At 42.1% G+C, this 12,370-nt stretch overlaps 2 protein-coding genes across 13 annotated transcripts in view; both read right to left on the reverse strand.

Annotated features, from left to right (window-relative positions):
* Positions 1–12,370, reverse strand: part of Ldb2 (LIM domain binding 2) — a 345,475-nt gene that overhangs the window by 135,216 nt on the left and 197,889 nt on the right. The gene's annotated exons all lie outside the window — the stretch shown is intronic.
* On the reverse strand, positions 6,231–9,774 carry LOC119088645. Its single transcript, XM_037209016.1, has 2 exons — positions 9,174–9,774; positions 6,231–7,244 (listed from the first exon to the last, which is right to left on the reverse strand). Exons 1-2 carry the CDS (start codon positions 9,477–9,479, stop codon positions 6,921–6,923), a joined length of 630 nt encoding a protein of 209 aa, XP_037064911.1. The 5' UTR covers positions 9,480–9,774; the 3' UTR covers positions 6,231–6,920.

A 12,370-nucleotide genomic window follows, 5' to 3' on the forward strand; every position in this document is an offset into this window, starting at 1 on the left:
AAATGTATTCACCTGCTACATGCATAATGTGAAGGTCCAAATATGTAGATCACTCTAAGAAAGTACCTCACTCATGTATAACTTAGATGGTAAGTTAGGACTCAGAATCAAAAGAAAATATGAGAATGGTGTGGGCTAAGGATGCAACAGTGTGTAGATCACGTGCCTAGGTGCAAATTCAGTCCCCACTATTAAAAAGACATAATAGACATGATACTTGATTTAAAGTCAATGGAATAAAATAAATAATGTATGTTATAACTACTGTAGAAATACAGAGATGAAAAGAGGAAATGAGAGCCAAGTGCAGGAAGGACTCTGGTCTATAGTAGAGGATGAGTTTAGAAACTGAAAGCTTGTAAGGTTCTCATGGATGGAATTGTAGGTCAAAAGGAGGGGTGGGTAGAACCAAGAGTCAGATGGTGATTGCCCAATTCACCTCTGAGCTTTGATTATTTGCCTCTTGCTTAATAGCATTGAGCCTGAAGACATTTTCAACCTTCATGAATCTCAGTTCCATATCCTCAGGACAGGATAGTGCCTATGTGTTACAGCCGCATATATCAATACCTGTGAAGCATTTAACATAGATGGTAAATGTTGGAGGAAAATTGCCTTGGGGTCCTATGTGGGAGTAGGAGAGTGAATAGCAGAAGAGTGAATAGGGTCTAGTGTGGCTTCAGGCTTAGAAGACTTGAGCTTCTTCCAACTCCCAAGCTTTCAAGGGTCTTGGAATCAATCTAAGTGAAACAAATCAGCTAAGTCTATGTGCATGAGACATGCTAAGGAATTAAAAATGCATACAGAACCAACAGATCAGAGAGGAGAAAGGCTCGGAAGCAGGCAGATAATGGATAGAAGGATGCTGAGTCAGGCAGAGCAGCCTTCCAGGGCCACAGAAAACTCATGAGGAGAAGGACTGGGTTACAAACCAAGCCCAGAGCTTTGGCCCAGCAGCCTGGCTGTGCCATGTTCCCAGGAGATAAGGAAGGCCTCTCCTTTGGTAAGGATCTTATAGCTTATTAATCTGAGATTCTCTTTGGTTACATTCAGCTCCAGATCAAATATATTGTTGCAAATGTTTGGGGTGTTCTGGTAGTTTCTTATTCCCGCTGGGAGGTTTTTGCTCTGACAAATGCTCACTTACATGGCCTGGAGATAAAAGATGAGTGGAAATGAAAGTTAAAGTGACTAGTTTGATGCATAAAAGCTGCAGTCTCTTTCCTCACTGTTTAGAAGCAACAGCCATGGACTCTTCCATAACTGAAGAAAGGTACAAAGAACAGCACAGTTTGAATAACCAGCACCTCTGAAAATTTGCCATTAAGATGAAAACCCTTAAGACACAGAATTGTGGTTGGCAGAATTATAAGGAGACACTGCAGCTTTATTGGGACCCGACTGTTCAGTGTAATATAGAAAGTATAGCTGCTATTTTAAAGTGACTTCATGGATGTAAGTAAGCAGTGGAATTAATCAAGATGGGTGACTGAAGGACCTGATCAACTGAGCCCTTTAAAAACAGAGAGATTCAGTGGGAGACTGGAGACTTTTCCTACTGAAATGAGGGGAGCATGAACGACCTTTCCCATCCAGGAGGTGACCCTAGCTGACAGCCGACAAGCAGATGGAGACCTTTGAGTTTTACAGTCCTAAGAAATTGAGTTCCGTCATCAGCCTGAATGAACTGGCGGGTGAATTCTTCCCAGAGAAGACCTCAGTGAGACGACAGCACCGTGATCAAACTGTAGTGTGAGGACTCAGCGGAGAATGCAGTTGAGCCCACCTCAGCTCCTGAGCTGCCAAACTGAGAAGTGACACATGAATGTCAGAGGCAGACATTGGGTCTATTCTAAATTGTCACGTGCAATGAGAACCAATCAAAGAATTTTATTGTGACAAGGCGAACTATTGAAACACACCACTTTGCCTTTTAACAAGGTATATGCACCCCAGTTCTGTGTACTCAGTTTCTAACAGTTTTAGTGGAATAAGGAGATCCGTGAGATGGGAGCCCTCTTTATCAATGAAGATTTCTAGTAATAGGCAAACGTGACTTTCCAAGGTGAGCATGTACCATTTTTTTTTAAAAAAAAAGGTCATTTTGAGCATTGTTCATCACCATGTTTGCATAGATGAAGAAAAAAGAGACAACTGTATAAGGCAGCTGATGGAAGGTGAGTCTTCAAAAGTCAAGTGTGTGCTCCCATACTGTAATTATTTTAATCTGTTGGGGAAACGAAGCAAAGTCTTAGAAACAAGCTGAAAGTAACTAGTCAAAAGAATAAAAGGTTCCAATTTCAGTTCGGCCAGCTCCATAAAAAAATCTTGAAGTCTCTTAGTAGGAGGGGACAAGAGGGACAAATGAATACAACCGTGTCTCCAGGAAGGCAAAAAGGATCAGGCACTGCCAGAGGACCTCTGCACACATGAAGTGAAAATGCTGCTTCTGGAAGACCCATTGACCTTCAACACAAGGTGTCCGTGAAGAGTCCTGTGTTGCCTTTCAGAGCACTCAGGCCAATGACAGGCATGGTAGACTTCCAATATCTATTCATTCTAGTGCCCAGGGATACACACCCATTAGCTGGCAATGTTTCCTGCTTGCTCATCCCATAGGTTTTCTTTATACGAGTACAGCTCAACTAATTTAAGATGTTGACAGGCACCTTGCTTCCACCTCTAGACAGACAGATGTTTGGAGGGTGGGCAGCTCAGCTCCTGTGGGGAGTCTTGTGCCTGGGAAGCTCTACAAGGGTTCAGTTCTAAGGTTCACAATGAAAAGCACATGAAGTAGAGGCCACCAGCCTGGACTTTTGGTGGAAAAAAATGACTTTTTTTTTTTCCATTTTAATGCTACTTTTTACATCACTAGTGTTCAGAATTAAGGTGAGAAACAGCACTGGTTACTGGGTTCCTTTTGAGTCCCCAAGAACATCTATCAAGAAAGTGTAACTCACCTGTAATTCACTTTGGTGTACACGACTCAGTTTCCAAAATCTACCCTACCTACGACTGTAGGACATACCCCTTGGCAGATATCCCTTCTCATTTATATATCTATTGTTCTGATAAATTGCATTAATGTTGGTTTTCTTTTTTAAAACTATACATACCCATCTCATCAGGGAGCGCTCTCTCCCACAGATAAATGGAAAGTGAACTTTCATAAATGTTTATGAGGTCCAGAAAATAGTATGTCACTTTAAATAATTCATTACAGAACAAAAACTGTATTTATCTCCCAATGTATTCTTGTTTGAAAGAATCCTCTAGTAGAAAACAGTTGGACTGGGAGACAGGGCACTAGCTGAGGTCTACTCACAATGTTTCCTGCAACTAAGAGCTAAAATAACATCAAGTATAAACATGGTCCAAAATGTATCTCTCTCTCTCTCTCTCTCTCTCTCTCTCTCTCTCTCTCTCTCTCTCTCTCACACACACACACACACACACACACACACACACACACACACGCACACACATACACAAAGGAAGTTGGAGGATTAAAACACCTGAGTTCTAGACTTAGCACCATCATTGACTTGCAACAGGAACTGGATCGGATGGCTTATTATCACATGCCTGAAACGGAATCTCTTAGTCTTGCCAGGACATGGTCTGGAATTGTACAGGTCCAAATACCAATTCACAAAGAAGACAGAAGCCTAAGAACTGCTTAGAAATGTGCATGAGCACCTGTTCTGAGGATCATTACTCTACCCGTAGGGACATACTATCGCTAAAGAAAATCGCACTTAGAGCAGTGCTTCCCAACCTCACTGCTGCTGCAACCCTTTAATTCAGTTCTTCATGTTATGGCAACCCCCAAATATAAAATCATTTTCATTGTTACTTCACGACTGTAGTTTTGCTACTTTTACAAATCTTAATGCAAATATCTGTATTTTCTAATGGATGGTCTTAAACAAGCCCTATGAAAGGGTCGATCAAAGCAAAGGGGTCACGACCCACAGATGGTGAACCATTGGCCTTAGAGGAGGCTGTCAAAAAAACAAAAGTAAGTAAAACATTGAAAAGTGAATTATTAACATATTGATATATGATAATATCGTATCAATTTATTTCAGATGCCGCAACCTACAAAACCCTAGATAGAGTGTCTTAATGAGATAGACACATGTTTCTTGTTTGTCTGCCCCATGAATGGGAGATGTACCAACTGTATAGTGAGTGATTCAGACACATGACTCAGTTCCTTCCTTCTTATAGCCCCATCATCCTCAGCCCTAATCCACTTGGGGGAGTAAACAGAGTGAAGAAGGACCACCTGATACCTGAATCTTACAGCTTCAAAACAATATCCATCTTTTTTCTCACATTTTGTTAGTAGCAATGCATCACAAGATCTTGTGAGCACAAAAGAGGGAATTGGAACTACAGCTACTGGCTGAGCAAATACTGGGCAGCATCAAAAGTCCTCCGTGGAAAATGGGAATCAATCTTTGGACAGTGATGCTCATAGTTAGTACAGTTAATTAAATACACATCTTACAGATGCAAGCTCCCTCTTTGCTTTCTTTTTGTTTGTTTGTTTGTTTTGTTGATGTTGTTCTGAGATAGGGTTTCTCTGTGTAGCTTTGGCATCTTTCCTGGAACTTACTCTGTAGCTTAGGCTAGCCTCAAACTCAGAGAGATCCACCTGCCTCTTCTTTCCAAGTGCTGGGATTAAAGGCATGTGCCACCACCACCCGGCTTTTTCTATTGCAACTTTTATATTAGCAAGTACATTTCTGGCTTATCTGGTTTGAAATATGTACCTTAAATGTGCCAGAGAAAATACCACCAGTGTGGCTAAAACAAGCAGACCTCAGCTGGCCCCGGTGTGGATTTTGTTCTGTGCTCCTTTTGTTTTGTTGTTGTTGTTAGCCAGTACAAGCAGAAATACAAGCCAGATGGGTCCAAGAGCAGACAACGGCCACAGTGATTTCTGCCCAATTGTAATAAAAACTAACACATGAAGCATGGCTGGATTTAGGTAGAATTCAACTCATCAAGAATATTCTACAAAATATGTATATAGCCCTTGATTGCTCATTCATCATATTTTGGCTTATTGAGCAGCTGACACAGTTCTATTTCTTATTTTGTGTGTGTGTGTAGCGGGGGAGGGGTGGAATCAGCATGTAGAAAACAGTGGATTATTTTCTGGAGAGCTGAAGCTTATTTTTAATTTGTTCTTGAAGACAGAGATGGAGTGTGTTCTGACTTCAGCCCAGGGGAAACACTTGGACCTTTGGATCTGGATTTGGTAACATTTCTGCCATCCGTTAGCATTTATGAAGTGGAGAAAAAGAAAACTTTCCTAAAAAAATATAGTCAGTACTCTGGGCCAACCTAAGTATCAACAAAAGCAGTGGTTGAAAAATATTTTTTGCAAATGGTCAAATAGAGGCTATTTTATTTTTTAGTGGATAGGCTGTTATATTTTAGGAGATTATATTCTCTGCTATGACTACTGTCAGTACTACCAAAGCACTTCTGAACTTCAGCTTTATAGACAGAAGAAGAAAGGGAAGACAGTCCTTTGTGATATGGGAATGAGTGAACCTGGCAGGGCTCCAATAAAATGCTATTTATAATATGGGACAAGTTGAGTGTGACCGACAAGCTACATTTTATCAATTCCTAAACTAGAGACAAAAGGGCAGCAAACCCAAAATGGAAATTTCTTTCACCAGGGCCTGGAAGACAATCTTAATTTTCCTCTCCCAGCTTAGAGATCACTCTTCCAAGTTCGTTGGGACTTCCTGTAAAAGACAAACCCTGTTGCTATTATAAGTAGGTGATGAAAAGAAAGGATGTTGACCGGCTGCTAATGAGAAGTGTTTGAGACCCAGGAGACTGGGGTCCAATCCTGACTCTGCTGGTACAGAAGATGTGGTCCTTGCTTGCCTCATTTAACTTCATTAGGCCTTTGTTTCTGCTTCTCTGAAATCAGGGAGTTAGCTGGGATTACGTCAAACATCCTTTACATCTCTCAAGCTCTTTTTAAGCTGGCCTGGGAAAAAGCAACAACTTTACATTGGACTTAGAGAACACACTGCCAACTTGTTGAATATGTTCCTGTAGCTGAATTGCTAAAACCCCCCAGGGCTCCCTCTGTTGAGTAGGTCTGATAATTCCTACTGAAAGAATTAAACAAAACTATGTTTGTTTGTTTGTTTGTTTGTTTTTGCGCGAGGGTTGGGGGGTGGGGGTGGGGGGTGGGGGTGGGGAGCAGCAGGGAAAGGAGCATGCTAGACAACAATCCAGGTTAAAGGTGACTCTAACTAATTTGAAGGACCCTTCTTTAGAATGTAGCATCACCAGAGCCATTCAGGTTTCTGAGAAACAGGAAGCATTCTTTAGCAAGTGACCATAGAATCAGATCAAAATAAGGCAAGATATACAAGCATTGCAGAGCACAGCTGATTGACCATAGTATCAAAACTACATCTTCTACCAAAGAAAGCTCCAAGAAGAAAGAGGCCAGGAATCTGACCCCCTTTTGGAAATCACTAAATTATATTCCAACTTCTCTCTTCATTGTAGTAGTTCCTTCCTCACAGACAAAGCCAACAGCATTCACCCAAAGAGATGGCTGAAGAATGATGGGTTGGAAAAAACAGTTTATTGCTTTTGTGCTGTCACTGAACATTGTTTCTGTCTCTTGACACTAAATTCTCACTCTTAGTGGTGGAGAGGCTCCAAGGCTCACACAAAGACAAAACATGGGGACACAACAATAAGATTTCACTCCTGTGTGTGAGAAATCATGCTCACTTTTGAGCAGCTATGCTGACGGCTGACACAAAGAATCTGAAACCAACCTTCCCAGTGAACCCCTACATCAGGGGCTGCTTTCCCCAAACCGGAGGCCTGCCAGGGGGTAGATGTTGCTGGGAAACCATGGGAATCTAAGTCATACCAGCTTGTTCTTGGCACTGGGACAGAGCCTGCAGTGGCACTGTAGGTGAAGTTTGCTCGCTTTTGAACGAATGCATGAAGGAAGGAAGGATTGTTGACATTATTTGGTAGTGCTGTACCAGTCCAAAAATAAAACTGGCCACTGGCCTGTTTGATTTCGCCTGCTTGTGCTCTTGCCACAAACTACAAATGTCCTTCTTGTTCATCCAACATTCATCCAGCATTCGTTCTTTCCAGGTTTCGTTTCCTACTTTCTCTGCCATTGTACTCAACTTCGCTTGTATTTCCTCCTCTACCTTCATCTCTTGTGCCTTCTGAAAAAAAAAATGAGTGTTTTTTTTAAATCAGCCAAATACCAGAAGAGTGGGATTTTTATTTATTTCTTTATTTTTACATGATTCGATTGTTAAAGTTTCCCTCTGTAAACTTGAAAAGAAAATCAGTTATTCACTTGAGTTCATTGATGCAATGAACTCATGCTTCTTGTTAAGAACTATGAAGGATTGACATATTGTGTCCCAAACCTCCTCCTCCCAATTCGTCTTTTAAAGTCCTATCACTCTCGCTGTGCTGGCATTAAGAGGAGAGACCTCTTGGAGGTGATTAGGTCCCAGGGTCTCCAACATCATCAAGGGGATTGGTGCTCTGACAAGAAGGTACTCTTAACCTTATGCTCTCTCCATCTGTCTCTTGATCTCTGCCACACAAGGGAAGAACATAAAGCTTTCCATAACCATGGAGCAAGCTCTCATCAGATGCCATGGCTTCAGGAACCTTGATCTGCTACTCCCCAGCCTTGGCATGGTGAGAGTTCATTGTCTGCTTACAAGAACCCTAGCTTTCAATGATGACAATTATCAAAACAGAGAGAGGAGTGATTGCTTTGGAAACCAAATAATACCACATCTATTGGGAAGAGCCCCTCCCATCAATTAATGTGCACTCAGGCACTCAGGGAATTCTCTCCCCTCTATTTCTTCTGTACATGTCTCCTACATGAGCAAAACAGTTCAGGAAAAGTATTAATAGAACAAAATGATTCCAGAAACTATTTCAAAGGTTTTCAGGATACAGAGTGCAACATGTTTTAAACACACACACACACACACACACACACACACACACACACGAGCTTCTTGTCAACTTTATGAGTCACATAAAGAAAATGAAACACAAAGATTTAAGTAAATTATTCTGAATTACAAGGCATGGAAGTAAAAGAATGAGGATTTGAACTCAAATTTGCTGGGTTCTGAAGTTTTTCCTGCTTTTGCAAGCACTGTGTATACATAAATGGCCTCCACACAGCAGGGGAGGAGTGATTCAGCACCAAAGGCAAGCAAGAACATTGTGAAAAGACAAAGGAAATCTCCATGAACTAAATAATGCTGGAGTAAAGTGAATATGGTTTCTGGCCTCCCTCCTCCTGCCAAGTTCAGGCTGGCACATCAGCTGCCTTCCTCACCCATGCTGGAAGCTGAGTCATGTGGAGTAAAATGTAATTGTGGGATTCTGAGGAATCCCGCACATGACTGATGGACTTACCTGTTTCTTAATATCTATCTGCAGCCCAGCAACAGCAGCAGCAGCAGCTGTATTGGATACTTTCTGTGGGTCAGTCCTGATGTGTCTTGCTAAGCATTTTACATGAGTGATTCCATTTAATCTGTATAACCCTTTGAGGGGGTTTTACCATTCTCATTCATTTATTTATTGTTAATACATGAGAAAATGGATGCTTAAGAGGATAACTTTCCTAAGGATCACAGTTTGATTGGTAGCAGAGCTGGAATTGGAGCGCAGCTTTGCTTTGTGCTAAAAGCTTAATCTATAATCTCCTCATTCATAAAAAGAACGATGCACTGCATACTGGAATCTGATAACCATGTGCAATTTGCATATCAACCCAGACACAGATGTATGTGTAACTTTCCAGAGAAAAATTCACCATGAGCTATGGGGCAGGGCAGGATATGGAAGGAACCCTGCGAGAAGAGAAGAATGAGGTACCAGCAAGGGTGCAGAGAGAAGGACATGCTGCAGCAATTTTACTGGGCAGAAAGGATGGGTAGTTGATGCACATGTCATTTTTGTGGGCTCTCCTTTGGCTTTTTATAGACTATAAATAAATATATAGAAACGGACATTAAACTGATACATTAATAAGCCTTTCTCTACCAATTCTTCCTGTGCCCATAAAGTTCTGAGTTGAAAGAAAAGCCTTTGGTGTTAAGTGTACATACCCACTCCTGCGGCTGGTGAGGATATGTGTGCTGGTCCCAGTTCTTGCCACACTGCCCAGACCACTCTCTACCAGCCTCCTGAGGAACTGGAGGAGGATGGCACGGGGTGGGACATTCTTTGTGGAAGAAGAGAGACAAACATACAGAGAAGAACAGAGTAAGGACTGATGTCATCTGGGGACTTCCTGAAGAAAGAGAATCCCCTGGGTCCATAAGAGGAAGCAAGTCAGTTTCAGTTCCTTCTGGGCAGAAAGGAAGCCATGCTTCTCCATCATTCACAAGGCAGTTGCAAAGCTGCCCTAACATCCATACAACTGATGGGACAACATTTGATCTTGAGGTCAGGCATGTGTCCAAAGTCACTGAAACAGCAGAATGGCAGAGGCCGTTCGAGCTGCTACCAGCACCAGCAAACCAGACAGAAAATGCTGGTAAGCTCTCCTTCCTTTATGTGAGGGTTAATAGCAGTTGTCGATGGGACAGGATCTAGCTGCACCCAGGACACCCCACCCCATATGTATGGCTGTGCGGGAGGCTTTTTGTTTGTCTTGTTTTTCTTTTTTACCAAGACAGGGGTTCTCTGTGTAACAGCCCTGGCTGTCCTGCAACTCTCTTCCATAAACTCACAGAACTCCGCCTGCCTCTGCATCCCAAGTGCTGGGGTTAAAGGCGTGTGCCACCACCGCCCGGATCAGTGAGGGAGTTTTACATTAGGTTTATTGTAGAGAGAAGACCCACCCTGAAAGTGAGGGAAGTGTTCCAAGGGTGGGGTGCTATAGCATCTCTCTGTTTCCTGACTGCAGAGGCACTGGGACCAGCCATGTCAAGTTCCTGCCTCTGTGATGGTCTTTCCATGATGGACTACAACCTCACACTGAGTCCAAATGAACCCTTCCTTCTGTAAGTTGCTTGTGTTGAGTATTTCATCCCGGAAACATGCAAAGGAACTAATACACTTTACATTGCATTTTCCTTAAAAAGCATTTGCTCTGTGTCTATGATCTCTGTCAGAGCATTAGGTTGCCACAGGTTGTCTGACAATTTAAAAAATTGTAATGTGGTTTTACTTATCTTGTGGAGCCTTGACTGACTTATCCAAGAGACCTGGTCTAGAGCTGAGGGCTTCTTGTTTCTTTGTTTACAATCACTGAATCTCAGGGAGGTGTATACTCCGGGTGATGGGGCCTGTCCCCATTCCCACACAAAGTGTCCGACTCCTGTTACATTCTTTCACCCTGCTAGTTTTCTCATCTTTGGGATGGTGAAGATACCATTAACCCACCAGAGACAGAAATGGAGGTGAAAAGAGATAGTACTTTAGCACCTGAGCGTAGTAACAGGAGCTTTTCTTATAGTATAATCCTGCTCAGATTGCAGGAGAATTATGATGCTTTTGGGAGCACTAACGGCTTCTATTTGCTCATTTCCCTAAATTACCCAGTGTATACTGCTATATAATCTAATGGGATTGCCTGTGTCACGTTAGAAATTTCTAAGAATAGTCAGACCTTGAAACTGACAATGTAAAGAAGTCTATTTTCAGAGCTCTACTTCCTTCAATGCCATCTTTCACAAGGAACCCCCAGTGGAAAGCAGCTTCAGAAGGGCAATGGGAAGGGCAGGCCAGCTCAGGGTGAGTTTCCTGTATGTATTCAATCAACTTGAGCTAACCAACCAAGTAAACATAGATGGTCTGGGCCATTTCCACTGGCCACATTGTTCCAAAAAACAAACAAACAAACAAAAACCCCCTGCTATCCTCACTCTTTTCCTAAAAGGGCATCCTGCTGTGGATATTGCTCTATATAAATAAAACACTGATGGCCAGTGACCAGGCAGGAAGTAGGTTGCCAGGCAGGAAGTAGGTGGGACAAGGAGAGAGGAGAATTCTGGGAAGCGGAAGGCTGAGAGGAGAGACACTGCAGCCACCACCAGGAGAAGCAGCACGTAAAGACGCCGGTAAGCCACCAGCCACGTGGCAAGGTATAGATTTATAAAAATGGGTTAATTTAAGATAGAAGAACAGTTAGCAAGAAGTCTGCCACGGCCATACAGTTTATAAGTGATATAAGCGTCTGAGTGATTATTTTATACGTGGATTGTGGGACTGTGGGGCTTGGTGGAAGCTGGAGGGAAGCCCTCCAGGAACAGCATCTGTCACTGGTGTGGGTGTGTAGAATAAAGTGCCACACCGGCAACTGCCAAGACATTCCAGTGAAGCACTGTGAGTTACGGGGAAAGAGTTGTGAGACTTTTCTGATAATTGTGGGAGCTGAGATTGGTACTTCTGGAGAGTTGAGTTTCCTTCAAGCTCAGGGAAAACAAGATACAAAATGTAAATCTTACTTCTTCTCTGAATTCTAACACTTATACCTTTGCCTACAGAGAAGTGTAGTTCCTACCTCTCACCAAAGAAGCTTCTCATGCAGACAGAGACCATTGCAAAAAGCCATAACAAGACCTAATCAATGACCACACCAATTGGCATGCCAACGAGGATGAAAGAATTCTCATGGGACGCCACTCCTAGAGGAACTATAAGCAAATGATGGTATCTGGAAGGGGAAGAATCAGTCTTCTATAGGGATGAGCCTGGTGATAGGTTAACCAATACCAAGAGGTCAGCCCTAAACACATATGAGCAACAAAGAATGATCATAGCCATCTATATTCGTATATTTGTATACATACACATGTGATAATTATGATTGAAGAATTAAAAGTAGTGTGTCTGAGAAGAAGTGGGAATGACATGGAAGGAATTGGAGGGAGGAGAGGGAAGGGGAGAATAATTTAAATACAGTATTCATACATAAAATTCTCCAAAAGAAGTTTTTTTAAGTAAATCCTATTAGCCAAGCTTGATTAGAGCCTTCAACCTGAGGGTTGAAATGTGAGAAACTGATGGGGAAAAATGTCAAAATTATGCTTCAATAACGTAGGTCCTAGTGAACTAAGCATCCTGAAGCTTAAAATTAATTCTGTTGTCTACTGGATTCTTGAAATATTTTCAATACAGCTACAGATTAAATTACTCTTCAACAGTCCAAAAAGAAAAAAAAAATATGTGTGAGCCAGATGGACAGTTTACCTTTTGGTTTGAAGAAAGTCCCTTCTACCTCTTAAAAACAAATACCTATTGGTTGTGTAGTTCCACAACTACAGGATTTGCTTCATTATTCAGATCTTAGAGATAA

The sequence above is a fragment of the Peromyscus leucopus genome, chromosome 10, assembly GCF_004664715.2.
Source record: "Peromyscus leucopus breed LL Stock chromosome 10, UCI_PerLeu_2.1, whole genome shotgun sequence".
In the NCBI taxonomy this organism is placed as follows: domain Eukaryota; kingdom Metazoa; phylum Chordata; class Mammalia; order Rodentia; family Cricetidae; genus Peromyscus; species Peromyscus leucopus.